This window comes from Polypterus senegalus, chromosome 14 (assembly GCF_016835505.1).
Source record: "Polypterus senegalus isolate Bchr_013 chromosome 14, ASM1683550v1, whole genome shotgun sequence".
Taxonomy (NCBI): Eukaryota; Metazoa; Chordata; class Cladistia; order Polypteriformes; family Polypteridae; genus Polypterus; species Polypterus senegalus.
This window is the reverse complement of record NC_053167.1, coordinates 51561590-51585203: the sequence shown is the minus strand read 5'-3', so window position 1 is coordinate 51585203 and position 23614 is coordinate 51561590. Positions and strand designations below refer to the sequence as shown.

Below are 23614 nucleotides of genomic sequence, written 5' to 3'. Positions count from 1 at the left end.
GTGCTGGTTGCTAAGATTTTTTGATGAGGAAATGATCTTAAACCAAGGTTTTAGAAGGGGATCTTGCTGTAAATGTGAGATTGACATACAGTGGGTACGGAAAGTATTCAGACCCCTTCAATTTTTCACTCTTTGTTATATTGCAGCCATTTTCTAAAATCATTTAAATTAATTTTTTCCCTCATTAATGTACACACAGCACCCCATATTGACAAAAAAAAAATTTTGAAATTGTTGCAGATTTATTAGAAAAGAAGAGTTTGCTAAAAGACACCTGAAGGACTCTGAGATGGTGAGAAATAAGATTCTCTGGTCTGATGAGACCAAGATAGAACTTTTTGGCCTTAATTCTAAGCAGTATGTGTGGAGACAACCAGGCACTGCTCATCACTTGTCCAATACAGTTCCCACAGTGAAGCACGGCGGTGGCAGCATCATGCTGTGGGGGTGTTTTTCAGCTACAGGGACAAGAAGACTGGTTGCAATCAAGGGAAACATGAATGTGGCCAAGTACAGGGATATCCTGGACAAAAACTTTCTCCAGAGTGCTAAGAACATCAGACTGGACCGATGGTTTACCTTCCAACAAGACAATGACCCTAAGCACACAGCTAAAATAACGAAGGAGTGGCTTCACAACAACTCTGTGACTGTTCTTGAATGGCCCAGCCAGAGCCCTGACTTAAACCCAATTGAATATCTCTGGAGAGACCTAAAAATGGTTGTCCACCAACGTTTACCATCCAACCTGATAGAACTGGAGAGGATCTGCAAGGAGGAATGGCAGAGGATCCCTAAATCCAGGTGTGAAAAACTTGTTGCATCTTTCCCAAGAAGACTCATGGCTGTATTAGCTCAAAAGGGTGCTTCTACTAAATACTGAGCAAAGGGTCTGAATACTTAGGACCATGTGATATTTCAGTTTTTCTTTTTTAATAAATCTGCAACAATTTCAAAAAATTCTTTTTTTTTGTCTGTCAATATGGGGTGCTGTGTGTACATTAATGAGGGAAAAAATTATTTTAAATGATTTTAGCAAATGGCTGCAAAATAAAAAAGAGTGAAAAATTGAAGGGGGTCTGAATACTTTCCGTACCCACTGTATGTGTGAAGGAGGCTTTGCATAGAGTCTAGACTTTTATTAAAGGAAAAGGGAACAAGAGAAATAGTATGATGGTGAAGGGAGAAGAATGAAACCTCACAAGTCCCAAAAACTAAACTCAGCCGAATACAGAAAATGAAAGAAGAAGAAGAAAGAACAGAGAACCTCCCTCTCAAATACTAAAACGTCAGAAGCCTGAGCCGTTAAAGATATATCCCAAGTGGGTGATGCCCTGAAAAAGAAACAGGGGTCCGCCAATGCGTATGCCTCATTGTGGAGTGTATGAATGCCAGCCGGGGTTGAATAGATCTACAAATTCCTACAAATGACTGCAAGTTTTTAGAGGCGAAGGAAAGAGTTAACCAAAATAAAAAGGGAAGGAGTTAAATTTCAAAATGTTAAAACGAAATGAAGGAAAATGGGGACTAATTAATTACAATTTTTTTGTGGCAGTGGTGTTTGGTGTTCTATCCACATCAACTCTGGATCTCTAAAAAATCATAACTTGCATAACCTGTGCATGCCAAACACATTTGACATTGATATGCAATATTAGCTGTCTTATTTTCTTATTGGACATTAAGAAACATTATGACCAAAAGGACTCATATTTTAGTCCAGTTACATGATTTCAGTATTTTGTAGACTGTTACATGTATGGCAAAATCAATAATGATAAACTGTGAAGAGATTCTCTGTCTTCAAGGATACTGCATTTCTGCTGCTTTCGTAATCTAATCAGCCATTTGCATTCAGGTATTTCCATGATGTGCTTGTTTGTCATAAGATAAGGGATTCAAAACCATCAACACTCAGGCTGCGTTTTAGCAGTGATGAGAAATGCCTTGCAGTATGCTAGTTTTAGCTCTTTTAAAAATATAAAAAATGCTATTTGTACCCTTTTTCAAAATATGCGGCATGGTGGTGCAGTGGTTAGTGGATCTGCCCCTTCAACTCCTAGCGCAGGTTTGCCTCTTTTATCGTGGGTGTGCAATGGTTCCTCCAAACGCCCCAGCATGGGTTGCTTCCTGCCCCTGCAGTCCACCACCCACGCAAACCCAAGATCGCATGAGGAAGTTCGAAATAAGACGGGATGATTTCAACATTTTTGGGGCGGAATCAGTTCGAATGGCGGCACCGATTCAGCAAAGTATTGCAACGGCGCAGGACATGTAACATTAAATCAACCAGGGACGAGTCACCAAAAGACTGAGCCGACATTACATTATCAATAGCAGCAGCGCCAATAAAAACGGCAACGCTGCAAAGTCGCGCGTTCTTGTCTATTTTCGGGCGGCTTAAAGCTAGCAGCCCATTTAAATGAGAATAAAAAGAGTTGGAATCCATTGGGTGAGCGCTGGCAGGTGCAGTATTAAAGAATATAAAGAAACGGTATTGTAGTCAAGAAAAACTAAGATGACGGTCGTTAAGAAACTGTTACGCAATAAGCTGCGAACTGCCTCTGATGCTTTCACAATGTATGTTACAGTAAAACACCTAGGGAGTTTTAAAGTTCAAATCCCTCCCCATTTAGTAAAAGAATTATGTCACATAAATGACAGGCAATTAGGTAAATTCCAGTTAGCTTGACATTGAAATAACAAACACAAAGCCCCCGATTTCGCAAAAGGAAAAGTGAAAGAGAGTTATGGGAGCGGCGCTTTCCATCCATCCGTATCTTAAAGCACTCTCGGCTACTGAAGTTTGCGGAGACTGGATCGTTACGGAAGAGATCGAACAACTCCTCTGCCGGGATGATGAAATCTCCGAGTGTAGCTCGCCAGTTTCCTATCCATGCTCCGGACTGCCGCTGCTGCTGCTCCCGAAGCCCGATGTGATGTGAAAGGATGATGAAAGGGTGCAGTTTGAACACACTGTGTAGACCACTCGTTCTCTCCCAGGTTTCCAATTGTTACTTTCTCTCTACTATTTGGATGCGTGAGTGCGTGTGCGCACGCACGTTCTCGAGTGTTTTCTGGAATCGCACCGCTCAGGTGAAATGGAAGGCCAGCATGTGCGGGTGGGAGAAGACAGGAGTAGTTTGCAATGGACCAACGCTGTTATGTCCGGCAGCACAGCACATATCCACAATATGCAGCAAAATGGTGGGTTATCCTTGGCTAACCCAGCGATGCGGAGCGAGCGTGACCGCCTGACGACCTTCCGTAGTTGGCCCAGTAACATTCCCGTAACAAGTAGAAAGTTGGCCGAGGCTGGCTTTTTTTTCTTGGGATCGGAGGATAAAGTGCAGTGCTTCTGCTGTGGGGGTATCCTAAGGCGATGGGAACGAGATGACGACCCCATGACCGAACACAGAAAGCACTTCCCCACCTGTAATTTCATAATGGGTGTAGAGGTGGGCAACATCCCGGAGGCGGTTACGCTGACTCCGTCCGATGCCGTTGACGGCCAGATCCTCAGCCAAATTCAGAGACTAGCAGTGGAGGAGCAGGTGCTGGGAGGCCAGGCGGCGTATCCGGAGATGGAGGAAGAGGGCTCTCGACTGTCCAGTTACCACAACTGGCCTCCTAGTGCGTCTGTGCACCCACAGCTTCTTGCCAGGGCCGGCTTCTTCTACACTGGTATGACTTTTTTTTTTTAAATATTAACTTACAGCTACAGTATGTGCAGTGAAATATTTACATTCACATGAGTAGTATGTAACTTTTAGAAGTGCTGTTCAAAACACATCATTTTAGATGTAAATAACAGAATTTACTTCACATACTGTATCGTTTCATAGTGAGTGACATGGGGTGCAGTGGGTTAAAACTGCTACCTCAGTTTTGAATATTCTGCCTATTCTGTGGTGGTTCTCTCAGTTCCAAAAGACACATGTTTGAGGTTAAATGGCAACTTTCAGTAGCCCCCATATGAGTGAGTGTGGGTGCACCTGATTGTGTACCCTGTGATTCCTATATTGCCCCCCAGGGATGCTGAGTTAGGCTCTAACTGGATTAAGAAGGTTATAAAGATAATAGATGTCTGGTACTTTAATTGTGGGAGGCTTACTTACACCAAGATAAACGCTTCTGCCTCATGGCTCCAGTGGCCTGGACTCGGTTTCTACACTTGGGCACCATCTGTGTGGAGTTTGCACATTCTACAAGAGTCTTTGTTGGTCTTTCCTCATAAACGTTAGCTTGACGGCCTGGAATAAATGAGCTTTGTCCAGAGCTGATTCCTGCCTTGTTGCCAAGTGCCATTGGAATAGCCTTTGGCTTTGTATGACCTAGAAAATTGATTTTGCAGATTTAGATAAATGCTACCTCAATCTGTTTTCTTTAAAAAATGCTCATGTAGAGTAATTTATATTGAAATATTAAAGACAACTCCGGGTGGAGAAGGATAAGGGCAAGTACAGGTAATTCTTTTGCCACATTTTTTTCAGTGATCAACTTTTTATTAAGTAAAGACAAATTGGCAGGATATATCAATAAACTGACATAGCATACAAACTAACCCAACCTACGCACTCCCACCCGTGTCACTGTCAAGAACTGGCAGTCGTCCTTCTACAATTTAATACGTTTGATGTTGTCTGCAACACAGATTGACGGCGCTTCCAGTAATGTAATTCAGTCCTGGTGTGCTGTGGCTTAATTGTGTAAATCTCACCTTGATTACTTTACCACAGTTTTAATCTGTCTAGTAAAAACTTGCCATTGTTTACTGGCATTGAGTAGCCCCAAGTGTGCCAATGAGCTGGTAACCCTATGGCATACAATCTAATACGGCAGGGATAAAAGTTAAAAGCTCTTCTGTAGATGGAAGAGGTGAAGATCTGGAGCGAGGACTAAAGTAAGGTGAAAAGGATTCAGCCCTGGGCTGACTTCATATAAAGAGAAATGTTTTATTGCTTTCATATAAGTTGTTTGAACTGTTATACCTTGTAGCTTGTAGCGAGTTATGGCAAGCTCAGGTACTGTGATGTTTGGGTACTGCGGAGGGCCAGATTACACCTCTTAGACAGAATTTTATCTGTCCCGGGGGAAATTTAGCTTTTTACAGAAGCTTCAAAATAAATAAGCTAGATCAATACTAATTTTAAATAAAACTGGTAAATAATTAAGCAAGAAAAAAAAATAATGAGAAATATGGAGCTTCTATAAAAAATTTGCTCAGAACTTAAAAATAAATAAATAAATAAAAACTTATTTTAGAAGAAATTTTAATGCTGGATGGGTTTCAACGGACTGAGTGGAAAAAGCAGGACGAGGACTAGAGGTTTTTTTGAGTGCGCAGTGATGAAAGAGGGAGCACATTACAATTAAAACTAAATTTGTCCTGAATTTGAACTGAATTCGTCCATATCACTGCCCGGGAAAGAAAGTTACATCGTCCTGGCTGAGTCCACAACAGACGTGATTCATTCTTCTAATGTCTTTTTGATGAATTATTCTTAACGTTGGTGACTTCAGACAAGGAATCAAGTGTGTTTTAGGCCTATTCATTCATGGACCCTTCTCTCTCCAAATATTAATACCCTTAAATATAAACCTGTGGCACAATCTGAGCAGGTCGGACCTCATCTTACTGCCACCTGCAAGCCTGTACTGACAGTAGCAGCGCTTTCATATCCAAGCCAGAAGTTTTTATGTGTGTTTTTTGTATGTTTTTATCATATTTATTTTTTTCAGGTTTCAGTAAACGTTTAATTTCCACTTGAGTACAAATACAGTATCTATCTATCTATTATATAGTGCCTTTCATATCTATCTATCTATCTATCTATCTATCTATCTATCTATCTATCTATCTATCTATCTATCTATCTATCTATCTATCTATCTATCTATCTAGCTATTATATAGTGCCTTTCATATCTATCTATCTATCCATCTATTATATAGTTCCTTTCATATCTATCTATCTATCTATCTATCTCTATCTCTATCTATTATATAGTGCCTTTCATATCTATCTATCATCGAGAATGAAGGGTCTTTCAAAAAGAGCATGTTGTAGAGCAGGGGTCTGCAAAGTCAGTCCTGGGGGACTGTAGTGTTTGTGGCTACAGGTTTGTTCCAACACAGTTTCTTTAATGAGAAGTGAATTATTGCACTTAAAGCACTTACTGCTCAAGTAATATTTTATGTTTCATTTTATTTGTGGTTCCCCACATTTAATTGATTATTTTAACCTTAAACAGCTGCATTCACTGTTTTTAGTTGCTCCTTATTATCACTAAGATGCAAATAGCAAAAAAAAAAACCAGTAGTTTCTAACTTGTTTTCATTATCCCGTGTGTTTTCATCACAAACTATCTGGTTTAATAAAATATTTAGTAAGAAACTAAAGAGAAATAAGTGAAGGACTGAGAACTATTCATCTGCTTCAGGCTACAACTCCAAATGAATGATATCCTTGGAAAGGAAAAAAAAAATCTAAGATACAGGAATGAACTGACATGGCAGGATAAAAAATATTAACAACCCATTAAAATGAGTTAAGATCTGTTATTTACAAGGATTAGTTTCAATCCTGTAGTATATGAGATTTATGTAGAACAGAATACAAAGCTGAACTCTCATGTGTTGAGATTTCGTGCCTCTTTTGAATACTGTATATTCCAGAACTAACAACTAATATTCAAACCACGAGAGACAAACCACCCTTAACCTAATGACTGTGAGATGGGATGAAGTCAAAAGACATGCTAAGTCCACTAAAAAAACTTAATCCTAATGTATTTATAATTAAACTTGTAGTCAGACATTTGTAGCAAAGGATCAGGATTAGAAGAAGTACAAGATGTGTTTGCTAAGTCTGTAGAAACTCTCCAAACTTGGATGACCATAAAGTACATGGCACCGACTTTTAAACCTGTTGCATTGATGACGTCACACGCTGTGTTCTCTCGGTTGGTTCATGTAATAGAAACCTTAACAACCATTGACATGGCGAGTCCCAAAATGGTGGGGACCATAAAAAACGTTTCTGTTGTTGTAATAAAATGATAAATATCTTTACTGTGCTTAAATGAGCTTCAAATGTATTTTAAAATGGTAAAAATGAATTCTTTAGTATTCACAATACCTGTTTAAAGAGGATGAAAGTGTAGAAAAGTACAAAAAAAAAACACTTAAAGGTCAGTAAAACCAGCCATCCATCCATTATCCAACCCACTATATCCTAACTATGGGGTCATGGGGGTCTGCTGGAGCCAATCCCAGCCACCACAGGGCACACACAAGCACACACTAGGGACAATTTAGAATCGCCAATGCACCTAACCTGCCTGTCTTTGGACTGTGGGAGGAAACCCACACAGACACGGGGAGAACATGCAAACTCCACGCAGGGAGGATTCGAGAAGCGAACCCGGGTCTCCAAAGTGCGAGGCAGCAGCGCTACGCCCACAGTCAGTAAAACAACAAATGCAATTTAAAAAAGATTGTGAGAAAAGAGGAAATTCAATTAAAAATATACAAACTGAAAGAAAAGCAAAAATAACAGCACTAAACTAACTTAAAGACCAAGGATAAATATAAATGTCCTGCTTGTAATATGTAAATATGAGTAACAGCGTGTTATTGCCAAAGATATACCCATTTTTTTGTGAATACTTTTTGCTTATTTGTTGCTTAAATCTGTCCAATGGGCTAATTTCTGATCCTGCTTCTGCGGTTCCGCTGAGCAAGAACCTATGCTGTCAAAACAGAATAAACTCTGGACGAGATACAAGGCCTTCTTAAAGTACTCTCACTTGCAAACCCACATACACTCCTACTAGGCAGATTCAGAGTAATTGCATAAAATAAAATGTGGAGTTTTATGATGTAGGATGAACCAAACTACCTGTAGTAAGCCCACAGGAAAGACGTGCAAACCCACATAAAGAGGAAGCAGACAGGAATCTAACTCGGACCCTGAATCTGTGAAGCAGCAGTGTCTGTTCATACTTCTTTGCAAGTACTTTGTCGAGGGTTTACATCTTTTTTTTTCACCAGTGAGAAGAGGTCATATGAGCAGAGATCTATCTTCAGAACATTTTTGTTGTGAATGTCCAAAACTGTGTCCTTTAGCTTCTCTCAGGATTCTCTTTTGTGTTGTTATGTTCTTATTAAAATATTTAGACGGAGGACACTGGTATTGCCAGTATGGTCTCACGTGAGCATTATACAGCTTTTTGCTTCAGATGCCCTACCTCACATTGTCAAAATATATTTAATATTTTTACTTGCCAAGCAAAGAACAGTATATAGATATTTACTTAAATTGCATGTCATTTGCAGCATATCCATTCAAAATTTCCCAGTGTAACCACAAGGGGGCACCATTGAGCACCAACCTACAGACTCAATGTCACCCAACACAGCTCTGGATTCAAAATAAAGGATTTGTATTTGTTACCAACACATTTCCAATCAATCACCAGCCATAATCAACACAAGAATACAACAATTAAGTCATTTCTTCTCTCCTACCTTTCTCCAAGTAAGTGTTGCCTACTGACTGTGACTCCTCAGGTGACATTGCAGGCTTCTTTTAAACCGGACCCAGGACTGCTTCTGGTGTCATGGCATAGATCGTCTGAAGCACTTCCGGGTCATGTGAAACCAGGGCAGTCCTCCCCTGACAGTGCTCTCCGGCAGCACGTAAGGACCCTAACAGGGCTGTGCTTGTGGACTTCAATGCCACCCAATGGGTGTCCTAAGTGGGTTCAGCCCAGAGGAACACTGCCACCTGCTCTTTGCTGGAGTGAACTGCTCCAGGCATCAACGTTTGCTTAGTCCATCCTTTATTGTTCTGTCCCAGCTAGAATGAAGATTGTAAGATGTTCTGGCCGGGTTAAGTCTCCACTCTCTCTGTACTGCCATTATAGCATCCTGGCTGGGCAAGAAATCATTCTCTGGACGCGGGCAGGATGCCTGTCTTTTCATGGCATTTACACCAGTCTTTCTACAGTGTCACCTGCAAATGTAGCCAATTTGGTGCTTATCTAAAAAGTGGAAACCTGTGCACTTTCCTTGATTATTTCATTGGTTGACTAGTTTTAATATTTTGCCCCTTTATTCAAGCTCTTTTTGAAATCATCAACATTAAAGGAAATGGAAGGCTATTTAATTTGTCTAAGCAAAGTGATACTCAAATGACTGTTGAGTAATTAACATCAAGATGCACTGTAAGTGTAAAACTAGAGTTAACCCTGACGCAGTTTGTGGTATTTGGGAAATATGGGAAAAACCGGCAGTTTTTGTTTTTCAATTTCCTGTTGTTTAACATGAGAGGTTAATGCAGGTCATGATATTTCATCTACATTGCGTAAATATTATTAAAAATAATAATACATTTTATTTATATAGCACTTTTCCCGTGATCAAGACACTTCACAGTGTCTCAGAAAGAACAGCAGTATATATGTAACATTGGATACAAATATATTATGCATAGAACACAAAAACAGATAAATACAGAATATACAAAGCATTAAGTAGAATAAAAGACAATAAACCAGAGTAAATACTAAATTTAATGCTAGAAGAAAAGCCTGAACAAATAAAATAATTTTGTTATATAGCACCCAAAAAAAAACACATATTATCTTGAGCACCTGGACAGAGAGTTAAATAGAAAGAAGGGGCAGAATGTTAGGCTAAGGTAAAAGCCTTCCTGAACAGCCGAGATTTAAGTTGTTTATTTAAAAGAATGAGTGGAGTTGGCTGATCTAAATAATTTAGGGAGGTCATTCCTAAGTCTGGGAGTTATACAGCTAAAGGCCCTGTCACCGTTAGAGTGCAGGTTAGTGTGAGGCACAAAAAGATTACCAGAATCAGGGGACCTTAGTTAGCGAAGAGGAGCACAGTGATAGAGAAGGTTACTGATGTAGTCCGCTGCAAGCCATTTAAAACCTTGTTGGTTATTAGAATTTTATATTCTATCCTGTAAGACGCATATTAGTAATCTAATAAGGTATTGGTTTTATGGAAATATCAATTGATGGGCTCCTTTATATCTAATGTACAGTGTAGCCAATTTTTAAATGTCTGGCTTAATCTTATGTTGAAAGCCTATTGCCTAGGCATAAAAATGATTTTCTGACTTACAATTTACTGATTAATGTAACACCAGAAGCCCCTTATCTTTAGTGTATTTAGTTTTCCATGTATTGATTTGAATGGCATACACAGAAACTACAGATTGATGTTTTCAGAGAATGTGCATATCACTAGCATAGAGAAACGGTCATTTATGAAAATGGGCTTAATGGTACAATAGTCAAGTCTTTGTCTTTTGATCGTGTTGTGCATAGGAGCCTCTGTTGACCAGATATGCCAACCCTTACACTCCTCTTTCTTTTTTTTTTTTCTTGTTGCTTTTGTTCATTGGACATTCTTGCTCTTACAACTGTCTCTCTTTGTGCTTCTTGTTACCTCTTTTCATCAGACATTGCCGACCTCCTGTGGATGCCTGGCAAAATTACGCCCAGGCATTGTAGGCATTGTATTATATATTATATATATATATATATATATATATATATATATATATATATATATAGAGAGAGAGAGAGAGAGATATTATCTATATTTTTTAAATGCTTGTAAAAATTAAGTGAAGTCATTAGGGTGTGAGATGGACTGTGTTGATCTGTCCTGGGAAGGTTTGTCTGTTATAGATATTTTAAACTATTCAGGTAAATGACCTTTTGGCTTCTAATATCAGGTCTCATCAACTTGAACTGAAGGACTTTAAAGTTTTTTTTTTAGTAATTATTTTATACTTACCTTAGAATCTCAGAGAACTGACCTTGAGGTAATAACAATGTCTGTACCATTCACAGTCTGATAAAAAACTGCCACTGAGAGCTATTGTAATCTACACATTGCAGGATTGCGGCTGATCTCCCGAACTTACCACAGTGCAAATCTGCAAATTGAGATGGCTTGTGGTGTGTGCGAGTCCATGACAAAACACAATTCATCCATTTATTGTTCTAATTCAGGCTGACGAGAAGCCAGAGTTATTCTGGCAGCATCAGGCTCAAAACAAGAGCTAGCCCTGGACAGGAGGGCAGTTATGCACCCACACATTGTCACTCACAATAGGCCAATTTAGAGCTGGAGTATCAGTTAACGTAATGTAGACATTATTGTGATTTGTAAAGAGAAAAGTCCATGCAGACATGGAAAACATTTAGACTCTGCACATATCCAGTCTGGACCACAGTTTAAACTCAGACCATGGAGCTATGGGGCAACAGTGCTAATCAGTGCCATTGGGCCACTCTGCAGGGTTTTGTTCTGCTCAGAATAACTAATTGCACTAGTTTCTGGTATAACATTTTTCTTTAAAGCCACACTGAATTGCTTTTGCAGTAAAACTTGCTGACCCTATATTTTGATTAGGATTTATCAAATCCTCATCCATTCATCCATCCTCTTCCACTTATCCGAGGTCGGGTCGCGGGGACAGCAGCTTGAGCAGAGATACCCAGACTTCCCTTTTCCCGGCCACTTTTTCTAGCTCTTCCGAGGGAATCCTGAGGAGTTCCCAGGCCAGCCAGGAGACATAGCCCCTCCAGCGTGTCCTGGGTCTTCCCCGGGGCCTCCTCCCGGTTAGACGTGCCCAGAACACCTCACCAGGGAGGCGTCCAGGAGGCATCCTGATCAGATGCCGAGCCACCTCATCTGACTCCTCTCGATGCGGAGGAGCAGTGGCTCTACTCTGAGCCCCTCCTGGATGACTGAGCTTCTCACCCTATCTTTAAGGGAAAGCTCAGACACCCTGCGGAGGAAACTCGTTTCAGCCGCTTGTATTCGCGATCTTGTTCTTTTGGTCACTACCCACAGCTCATGACCATAGGTGAGGGTAGGAACGTAGATCGACTGGTAAATTGAGAGCTTTGCCTTACGGCTCAGCTTCTTTTTCACCACGACAGACCGATGCAGAGCCCGCATCACTGCGGACGCCGCACCGATCCGCCTGTTGATCTCACGCTCCATTCTTCCCTCACATGTGAGATACTTGAACTCCTCCACAAGGGACAGAATCTCTCCCCCAACCCTGAGAGGGCACTCCACCCTTTTCCGGCTCAGGACCATGGTCTCAGATTTGGAGGTGCTGATTCCCATCCCAGCCGCTTCACACTCAGCTGCGAACCGATTCAGAGAGAGCTGAAGATCACGGTCTGATGAAGCAAACAGGACAACATCATCTGCAAAAAGCAGTGACCCAATCCTGAGTCCACCAAACCAGACCCCCTCAACACCCTGGCTGCGCCTAGAAATTCTGTCCATAAAAGTTATGAACAGAATCGGTGACAAAGGGCAGCCCTGGGGGAGTCCAACTCTCACTGGAAACGGGTTTGACTTATTGCCAGTAATGCGGACCAAGCTCTGACACCGATTGTACAGGGACCGAACAGCTCTTATCAGGGGACCGGTACCCCATACTCCCAGAGCACGCCCCACAGGATTCCCCAAGGGACACGGTCGAACGCCTTTTCCAAGTCCACAAAACCCATGTAGACTTGTTGGGCAAACTCCCATGCACCCTCCAGGATTCTGCTAAGGGTGTAGAGCTGGTCCACTGTTCCGCGACCAGGACGAAAATCACACTGTTCCTTCTGAATTTGAGGTTTGACTATCAGACGGACCCTCCACTCCAGGACCCCCAAATAGACTTTTCCAGGGAGGCTGAGGAGTGTGATCCCTCTGTAGTTGGAACACACCCTCCGGTCCCCTTTCTTAAATCAAATCCTGCACCTTTTAATTTATTAAAAGCCTAAAAAAATGTCCCATGCTGTTGATTGTTTTTTTGTTTAAGAATAGAATTTGTGATTGGTTTATGTTTACATGTAGACTTGGCAGGAGCAAGTTGGTGGTGGCATATTGAGTATCATTAGTTCCATTTTCACAAAGTTATATTTATATTTCTAGACCTTAGTTCAAAGTTTTGCCTTTCTGAATAACAACTAGTGTCAGTTGAAAAGAGCAAATGTGGGAGTCATTTCCGCTGTAACAGCTAAGCTAATGGCTTTGTATTTACAAAAAAAGAGAAAGACAAAAGAACTGCAGTGTAATGAAACATTAGAGAGAACAAACTGGATATGACCAGACAAGCCATGCACTGTTTGTTTTTCCTTAGATAACATCTATTTTTGTTTAACTATAGTTCTAATAATAAACAATAGAAGAAACATACTGTAGGTGACAAATGCGCTGCCACTCTTGTTTTCACTTGATTCTTTCACATTCAATGATATGTCTTGTCTTATTTAAGTTACTTAATAATACATTATTAGATTGGTGACCTTTAGTGTTAATAACGTAAGTGTGCACTTTTTCCACCACCTTATTTTTGGCAGTCAGATAAGGTTGCATTAATAGCAAGATTTAGCCTTTTCAAGCATCACCATTGTGTCCTGGCAATTTCCGGGGTTCACAATAATCACAAATTAGCATTTCATCCTAAGTAAAAGGTCTGTGACTGATAATTGTAGTTTTTCTTTTCATTTTTCGATAGTAGCAATGTTTAAGTCATTATTTTTATTGTTATTTTGCAAAAATGGACTCAAAAGACAGGGATGCATTTATCAGATGAACATTAGTGGGGACTGTATTTTTAAAATAACGGCAGTATCATGGACACCAAATGTGTTACATCATTCTGTTATTCTAGAAAAGTGTCAAGTTAATTTCCTTCAATATGTGCGCTGAGAACCACGCACTGTACTTGTCATCTTCACCACTACCTCTCACTCCACTCTCCCAGCTTTACTTCCTTCTCCAGCAACTTCACTGCTACTTAAACAGCTAACAGAGTTGAGTCTCCATCACACATTTTTTAGTGTCCAAGAAACAAAAAATATCATTTGTATGCCAGATCATGAAATTTGTCTTGACCTGATAAAAGTGCAGTTTTTCATTCACTCATGCACTCATACTGCTTATAGCTGCTTATTTTTTATATTGCTCTCTTCATGTTATCATGTGCCTCAGAGCTCTGAGGAGTCCACAAAATGAAAGGAAGTTAAAAAAACATTACATCAGTCCGTGACACTTTTGAGGTAGGCAGTGTTTGATTGGCCACTCCAGTTGTGCTAAATTCTGTTTTTTGGTTGTCGGTGTAATGGAAGGATTTTTCTCTGTAAAAAGCAGAGGTAAAATAAAGAGTGAAGATGGGTGTTGGTCGCTTCAGTGCAAAACCAGCTGCAGACTAATGTTTTGGGAAAAACAGCCGGGAGTGTTCTAAAGATACAGCCAAGGCTATGTAAGGAGTTGTTTTTCACTTTGAGAGGCTTTTTTCACATGTAAGCATATTACTGTGTCTTCTAGTACTAGGCACTGCCTCAGTCAGGGCCAAGTAGAGGAAAAACCATACCGTGTCTCGTGGGAAAGGGTGTGTGCTGAAACTGATCACTTCTGCATACACTGCTTCCACGTAGGCCGCTTTTGGGCAAGGACACCTAATTAGTATATAAGGGAAGGTTCCGCCCTCAGTTTCTTTGGAAGCTCAACCGTGGTATGCCCGGTACTTTGATGACTAGGCACACGAGTTGATCCTCCGACGAGACTGACATGCGGGCTCCCTCAGTCTACTGGTCTAGGATGATGGCTCTGGGTCTTTTGATATTACTGTAAGCATAAGTTTGTTTCTTTTAATATATTACTGTAAGCATATATTTGTTTCTATAATCTATTGTTACTGCATTCTACTATTCATATGTATTTATATTTTATTATAGAATAAGTAAATTTTACTGAAGCATCGGACCTCTTCTCTCTGATTTTTGCCCACTTACTCTAAAGAACCCCTTGAACCATTTTCCCAAATTAAAACATTTGGGTTTTGACAGTCAGCACTATTCTCTGCTACTGATTAACTTCTCTTATGAGGACCCTTCTGCCTCAATTGAATCCATTAAAACACTTGCCAAGGCGTTTGGCGATATTTCAGAAATTTTTTGTATCTGGTGCTGGCATTTTTAATATGAGAGTGAATGTAATCCTGCTCTTCTGGAGTCTCCCCACCATAAAATATCAAAATATTCTACCTAATCTAAGAACAAAAAATCCAAGTGCATTAAGTCATCATTACACTACTCAGCCTTTCCCACAATTTGTCATTTGTATCATTCATTTACATAATCTTAAGAAACCCACAGAGAGTCATGAACTGTTGTAGTACATGCTTATGACCATCAGTCATTTACTTTGTACAACTCCATCGTAGTGCTCAGCTACTCATTATGACAAAATCAGAGTTGTTTGATTTTATTATAGCGAGTCACCAGTCGAAGGGTGGACTGTTGTGTTTATGAGAATTGACAGTCAATGAAAACTCAACCTGAAGTCCAATGCATGCGTAATGCCGACAAAAGTAAACAACAAGAACCTTTACAAGACAACATGCAAAGAGAGTGTTTGGAGAGGGTTATCAAAATATGGAGTCGGCAGTGTTTGCTCAAAAAAAGGAAAAATATGGGCTTGAAATTCTCAAAATATTTGGTAGCACTCGTGTTGAAAGTCTACAGAAGGTCACTTTGACTGGCTGCCACAAAATGACATAATCTTGTGATATTTTGGCATTGTAAAGGAGATTTGGAAGTGTGTGAACAGTCATAATGAAAGAGTGTAGTCGGTCACCTTGCAGTTCCAAGTTGTATTATTTGACACACTTGGTGGTAATGAGAGTCAGTTTGACATATTCTACAAATAGAAGTCCTGGGTTAATAGAGTTTTCAAATTTTAATTAGTTATTGTCTCATCCATCCATTATCCAACCTGCTATATCCTAACTACAGGGTCATGGGGGTCTGCTGGAGCCAATCCCTGCCAACACAGGGCGCAAGGCAGGAAACAAACCACAGGCAGGGCGCCAGCCCACCACAGGGCGCTCACAGACACACATGCCAAGCATACACTAGGGACAATTTAGGATCGACAATGCACCTAACCTGCATGTCTTTGGACTGTGGGAGGAAACTCATGCAGACAGGGGAGAACATGCAAACTCCACGCAGGGAGGACCCGGGAAGCGAACCCGGGTCTCCTAACTGTGAGGCAGCAGAGCTACCCACTGCACCACCCATATTAGTTATTGTTTTTATTTAAATTATTTTGGTTTTCATTCTTAGTGTAGCTTCAATTAGTTTTACAAGTGGATTAGAAGTTTTAGTTTTGTTTTTACATTCTGACAAGTTTCAGTTGAGCCTTTTTTTTAATTTCACTTTTGTTTTTAGTTTTCATCATTGTGGTAAAAGCACTGATCATGGTCAATAACTGACAAGAATACTGTAAAAAATATTCAAAAATGCATGCTGTCTAGTATAAATTACAAAACCACACACTGTTGGATAAATTTATTACATCTTCAAAACACAGCTTTTGAAGAATATTCAAAAGAGTTTAATGCATCAGGTTCAAAACAAGTCAAACTTTAAATGATACTTCTACGGCAGTGCTTTTGAATACCAAAATCAATTCCACTCCACCTCAACAGTAGGCATACCAAAAAGACAGAAAAGAAGACAAAGAAAAATGAGCATAATAGCAGACCATTAAAAGCAGTGAAATCACTGGTTTCAACCAAGGGACATTTTGTGAAATGTAAATTGCTTAGAACAGAGGCGTCTTTGTGTATATAAGTCAAAGAGAAAAAGAGATTTGCATCTTCCATTGCAGAATGGGAAGACTAGCATAAGAGCACATTGGAGGTACAGGAGTGGAATCTCACAGGAAAAAAGCGGAGGTGTTGAAGAGCAGCATAGGATGTACCCTCAGGTTCAGCTGCTGTAGAACACCATGATTCTTTTAAGGGCTACATACCGCCAGCATCGTCTTGAGGGTCTGTCCGGTCCTCGGTTAGCCCTTGAGTCAAAAAATGATCATGAATGCCTACAATAATACACCTTGCTTTTGTTTCAGTCTGGGATATACTCAAAGTAGTTTCTGCTGTTTCTGTCTCAGAAAGCCTCATTTAACAGACTGCAAAGAAAAAGATTGGTGCACCAGCAGCATCCAGTATCCAGCACTGCACTGTTAAAGGCTGCAGTGAGGACAGTCTTGGAAGCTCAGGAGCTAGATTGTAACTAGTGCTTAGGACTTTTTAAATTAGCAGCAGAGAAGGGAATGATTATTGTACAGCTCCCACCGCATTGCACAATTTTTCCAGCAGTTACATTTGCCAACTTCGTTTACGTAATGTAGTGAGTTGGGATGGTTAAAGAGCACTCTAGTGACCGTCGTGGTGTAGTTAGAGGGACGGAATTGCGTGTGTGTGTCAGAGCTAGCAACCAATGTGTGCTCACCCAGAACTACAGTGCATAAGAAGGAAAGGAGGTAACTGTGGAAACAGAAGAGGGGCTCATCTGTCTGATGTCTTGCGTTTTATTGTACCATGATAGAACTGAAGAAGGAAAATAAAAGGGTTGAGATTGCAGCTGAAGACCTCACACTTTGAAAGCCTTTGTACAACACCAGTCAGGTAGCATGTCAATGGCGCCCAGAAAATTTGCGATACTCTGAAAGTCTGAGAGTCTTCCTGGAGTTGTATAATTTGTCATACCGTGTAATTCCCTATCATGTAATCTGATACTCTCAGGATGATAAAATTAACAACTTCAGTTGTAAAGTTTGACATCCCCTCTGACTAGATGCCATGTTATGTGCCATTGACTTAGCTTTCATATTTTCAATGCTTTTCTCATTTTTTTCTCATAATTTGTGTTGTGGATTTTATAGTTTTAGTTTAATTTATTTTCTTAAAAAGATACATTTTTATTTCAGTAATCAAGAATATCTTTTCATAGCTACTTTTGGTCATTTGTTACTGTTAACAATAATAACCTTGTTGCTGAGTTATGTAATGTGACATAGGATTTACATGCAAAACAAAATATAAAGAAAAGTAAAAATTAAAACCTACCTGCTCCCTCCAGACCCAGTTCCATACATTTCTTTTGCCTCTGTCTATGAAGTTGGGTAGCTAAACCACCTATCTACCTGACATTTTATGACCCTGCCCTAATTGTTCCACCAATGGCATTTTTAGCCATCTCCCCTCTTGACTGTTTACTTATCTTAGCCTTACTTAAAAAACAACTTTAGACCCTTCCATGGACCTTTTACAGACTATGGCTACATGAAATCCACCTAGAGCTCCCTCTAGCTGTTACTGGCATTTCTATAACAATGTACCCCACAAAGCACCATATCTCCCAAGCAGGCTCCATTTTGTCTGCATTTTTAAATGGTCTGCAGAGTCCCATTCATGCCATTCAAGGGCTGGGTGTGCTTCTTTAGCAGTCCAGGTGAGAAACTGCTGAATTCTTAGCAATCATCACTGGTCTCGGGCTTAAATGGACAACATGGACTTTGCTTTCCTGGCTAGCAGCTTTGTGCTTCCACCTTTCGACCTGGAAGCCTCTAACCTTTAGCAAGCCCTCCATGCCATCACTTGCTATTGAAAGAGAGGATCAGACTCACTTACTTCTTGCTTTGTTACCTCTCTTTTGATGTCCTGGTGCACTTGCCCTTCCTTTCCTCTAAGGTGTACCTCTTCTGTCTTTTACTGTGGTTGTCCCTTTTAGTGAAGGAAGATGAAATATGTGGCCCCACTGGTCCCTGTCCTTGCAGATTGACATATAAAGGTGTTGTATCCTCATTATGCTGGTGTCATCTGTGGATCTTCAGAACAATAACCTATTGTATAACTTCTTTTGAGTGTTCAGTACCCTGTCACAGTAAATATAACTATATTTAAAAATAAATGTGTCTCTATTATAAAAAAAAAATCTTGGAAGGAGACGATACGTGATTTTCTCGGAGGCACTTTAACTTCCTGCGAGACAAGGCAGTGAGACAAAAGGACAGCTGCTGTACAGGCTTTTAAATGATCGACGCGCAGAGTGACAAGCAAAATACTTAGCTCGGCAGTAGCAGCAGCAGCAAGCCAGCAGCTGATCTGACCGCATCTCTTTAGCGTGCGTTCAGCCCCCCCCCTTCACAACGCGAGCGACACAGAGGCGAAGTGGTTAGCGCATAGCTTGTCCCGGGGGGTGGGGGAGGAGCAGGTGGGCGAGTGAAACAAACAGGGGGCAAAGATCCCTATGTTTTTAAAAAGTTAATTACTTTAAACAAAAGTCATTTTACAATACTCACTCTTTTATTTCTTAAATGAATGTATTGCTTAATTCTTAAAGTTCCCAAGTTATATGAAGGAGAGGCACCATATTCAGGGTTGGTTCCCACCATAAGTGCCATGATACATCTCAGGGTTCAGGTACAGAACTGAACTAATGGGCTCTTACTTGGCCACATGGGGGAGAATCTCCCTGGCTTTCATATAGCCTCGAAGTGCTTCAAACTGGCCACGTAACATCACCAGGGGCCTCGTGTATAAACGGTGCGTATGCACAAAAATGTTGCGTACGAACATTTTACACGTTCAAATCACGATGTATAAAACCTAAACTTGGTGTAAAGCCACGCATATTTTCACAGTAGCTCATGCCCTGGCGTACACAAGTTCAGCGCTCAGTTTTGTAAACTGGCGGCACCCAGTGTCAAAGCAGTGCTACTGTTCCTATGTGATTACCCTTTCTTTTTTAGATCCACATCCCTGGGTTGGCTTTATAAATACACTGAAATTAACCTCATACTGTTTATTGGTTTAATGCATCTGATTGTAATTAACCCGTAACAATATAATGGTCCACAGAATGGTCAAACTGTTCTAAATACCATAGCTACTTTACCGTTGTTACTCTTACTGCACCTTGTTCTTCTTCTTTCAGCTGCTCCCGTTAGGGGTTGCCACAGTGGATCATCTTTTTCCATATTACTCTCACTGCACCACTCAGAGTATCTGTATCACTGTATCTGAGTGGGGAATCACAGCTGTACAGCAGCTGATTGGAAAGAGAATTATTGGTATACAGCATCAAGCACACGCTGCCTCAGCCATGCTGTCTATTGAACTGCTCCCATACAGCAAACGCTTCAGAGCCTTTCCTCGTGGTTCAGAAACAATTTCATCCCAAGAACTATAAACACACTCAATCAGTCCATCAATTGCTCCTTGTAGAACGCTTTGTACTTATAAGTACAATTACCTCATTGTAAACTTGCGATACAGTTATAATATTGCATAACATGAGCCACTTTATAAAGCATGTATTTACATATGATGACAAAATCATTTTTAAGATGAAATGCAGCAAAATATTTTTATTATATTATACAGATAAAAATTTAACTTCATTTAAATAATCTATATTGTTAATAAATGAACATGTGATGACACCGTGTTGCAGCACTAGCATGGAGCTGGCGCCACATTCACGGATTGTTCCTGCCTCGCGCTATATTCTTACTGGGACTGGCATGACACTGGATGGATAGCATAAGTTAACATGTACTACGAAGATATTTCAATGTTCCTTAAAAGTTTTGAAGAATCTGTGTTCTAAGCTTACGGATGGCTTAACTTCTATTACAGAGCTGATTGTGTGGCGATTGGGTATTTGGAGAAAGAAAAGGAAGGACAGGAATTGGGGGTTAGTACGTTTGAAAGAGACAGTACTGCTGCAATAAGTTATTTCACCAAAGGTCGTGCACGGCGCAGCAAGCATCTTGCATGAGACATGAACAATCACTGCACCACTGTGTTCCTATGTTTAATAACATGCTTTAACTCCTATCATCATGAAAATGATATCAAGTATACATCTCAGTATTTTAATTATTCAGAGAGCTGTAATATTATGAATGAAATGGATTCTGTGTCCTGTCGGAGGAAGAGAAAGCCTGTTTAAGAAACACGTAGTGCACATAGAGCACATAGAAGATCAAATACAAAACAAAGCATTTAACGTGCTACTTTAGTTACGATGGCATTTGAGAAACTAGTAAATTAAACGATTTTAAGATGAAGTTTATGATGTTCTACTTTAATGACAAAATAAACTATGTGATTAAAGTGGAAATTTTGAGATTAAAGTTAACATTTTGTGTTTTCCCACTGTGTGCCTTTTTTTTTCTTTTTCTGTACCCTAATAAGTTTTCATATGACACTCAGACGGTGGGCTACTTGCCTTTTCACGATGACTTTGATATCTGACAACTTCTTTTTTATTTCGGGCACTGCGCAACTTTGTGAACTTGAGCTTTCGAGTTTCTCCGACACGCTATGTCACTTGATCAACTTCCTTTTGTTGTTTATACGAGTGTTTAAACCAACAAATAGTACGTTTTTTCTTTCCCTCCACTTGGTATTCACTGAAATTCTTCTATTTTCCCCATGCTTTTGCCATTGTCTTTTCACAGAACGCTGAGCTTAAAGGGCTATTTATATTGATTTGTGTATTCAAAGAGGCGTAATTCTGGGAGGAGTTGGGGCGGGACAGCAGGTGCGTGCACGTGCGTTACTTTTCACACTGACCGGGATTTATGGAGCGGAAGAACGTGGAAGTTGGCGTTCGCACAGATTTGTGCATCTGGATTTTTCTTTACATACGCACATTTCTGCTTTTGTGCTTATGCCATGTTATAGTGTGAGTTCTACGCATAGAGTTATACATGAGGCCCCAGGGCATCAAAATACTGTTCTAGAAAAAATTATATGGGAAATGGATATACCAGTAGGAAAAAGGAAGTCACAAATTTGATTAATAGAGGTGTAATATCTGAATGGCAAATAGTTTGGAATAATAGTGATAAAAGCAGACATTTTTATAGATTTCATCCAAAGGTTAGTGGAGTGGTACTCCACTGGTATAATTTTAAAGGAAAGATTTAATAAGCACTAAACTTGACTTACAGTAAGTCTTCATGGCCTGAACAAATATTTGCACACTATGGGAACACATATAAATGGGAAATGTCAAAGGTTTGGGGAAACTGAAAATCTAGAGCATTTTATAATGAAATGTGAAATATATAGGAGACAACGCAAGGAATTGCAAGAAAATTTACACAGAAAGGGCTGCAATTTAATGATATTTTTGAAGTGATCCAGAAGGAGACATGAATCTCTTCAAGTCTTTAATAAAATATATAAATACAGTGAGTTTTGAATTAGGGCAGATGAAACTACATTAGTAATACATTTCCTCCGAGTGGAACTTGGCAGCAATGTAATATGTACAGTGGTACCGGAGCTGCCATATACCAGAAGAAGAAGGTCCCACAGGACCAACTTTGCAGACCCCTGGATTAGGCTATCAGATCTGGCTGTGGTGAGTGTTTAAATGAACCTGTATGTTCAGATGTGTGGATTTCAACTTTAATTAAATCTCTGGTTTTATTCTCTCTTTACACCTCACGACCATTCAAAATAAGCATACAATCAGAAGCTTACAAAAAAAATCCCTTGGAGTCCATCCAGCACCTAACTTAAAGTCAGGACATTGCTGTTTGTTAATAGGTATAAAGTGTATTTTTTCTCTAAAAGCGATTTGAAAGAGTTATTTCTACCAAACAGGCAGTCATATGAATAGCACTTTATCAATTGTGGCATGCAATGCCATTTGTAACCCGAGTCCAGTGAAAAGATGTGTTTTTGAGAAACTGCCAAAGCAAAACAAATTCAACAAAAATTACCAACGTTGTAGTTTGCTTAATTTCCAAGAAGAGCAAACTGCACACCACCGGGACTTTTGTAACATCCTTTCTAATTTCCCAGAATAAGCCAACAACAATTATAATTAACCAACAATTTTACGTAACTAATGAAACTGTTACGTTCTTAAAGAATGAAAATATGCCATGGCTACAGCCACATGAGGCCGGACTTGAGAATGTCTGGGTGAACTGGTCAGCCTTACCTCTGACCAGTGATTTAAAATAATGAAAACTGATCTCTGAAGGGAAGGATTCACACATTTCAAATGGAATTCCCAGGAAGCTTGTAACAACATGAGATTAGCAGAGGCTGTTAATAGCTCTGGGCTCTGTTTAAGGCTCGAGTCGGTGCAGTTTTCTTTACCAAGGAGTACTTCGCTCATTAAAATCTACCTTGCTGAGCCACCCACGAGTCAGGGGTGTTCAGAAAAGCTGATGAGCACATCTCAGAAGGCTATTGGGGAGAAATAAATCGGCAGTGAAAAGCTTCCCTTGAGCCAGTCAGGGCACATGGATTCTTATTATGTGTCAGGGAAATAAAAATCTTTGCCCTTCAAAAGGTGGAACTGTTTTGGCTGACAAATCCTCTTAATAATTTAGAATCAATGGCAATTGAAACAGCTAAAAAAAAGACTTCTATTCTTTGATCTGTCAGATTACCTTAGGAAATTGATACAGTACAGTCGAGCGGTTGTTTTTTTTTTTTGTGCCTTATTCAGGGATTGATGAAATAACAAAGAACTCATTCTTTCTCCTTTTCCCTACATGGTAGGATGATATTTTAAAGAGATTTGTTACTGATGTAGGCAGATGTGAATGCCAAAATCTGTAGGCGTGAATCTCTTTTCCCAAGAAAAAGAAATAAAAAATCATTAGCCGGAGGAATGTCAGAGCCTGCTTCTGAATACAGTTCCCAAAATAGCAGTGTGCTGAGTTGTTC

The 23614-nt window shown here is 40.0% G+C and overlaps 1 protein-coding gene across 3 annotated transcripts in view; it reads left to right on the top strand.

Moving 5' to 3' along the window:
- Positions 1-2027: 2027 nt before the first annotated feature.
- Positions 2028-23614, top strand: part of birc7 (baculoviral IAP repeat containing 7) — a 60487-nt gene continuing 38900 nt past the window's right edge. For all 3 annotated transcript variants that reach the window (XM_039735575.1, XM_039735574.1, XM_039735573.1), the window contains exon 1: positions 2028-3684. In XM_039735575.1, coding sequence (XP_039591509.1) covers positions 3102-3684 — 583 coding nt within the window. In that variant the 5' untranslated portion in view covers positions 2028-3101. The remainder of the gene's footprint in view (positions 3685-23614) is intronic.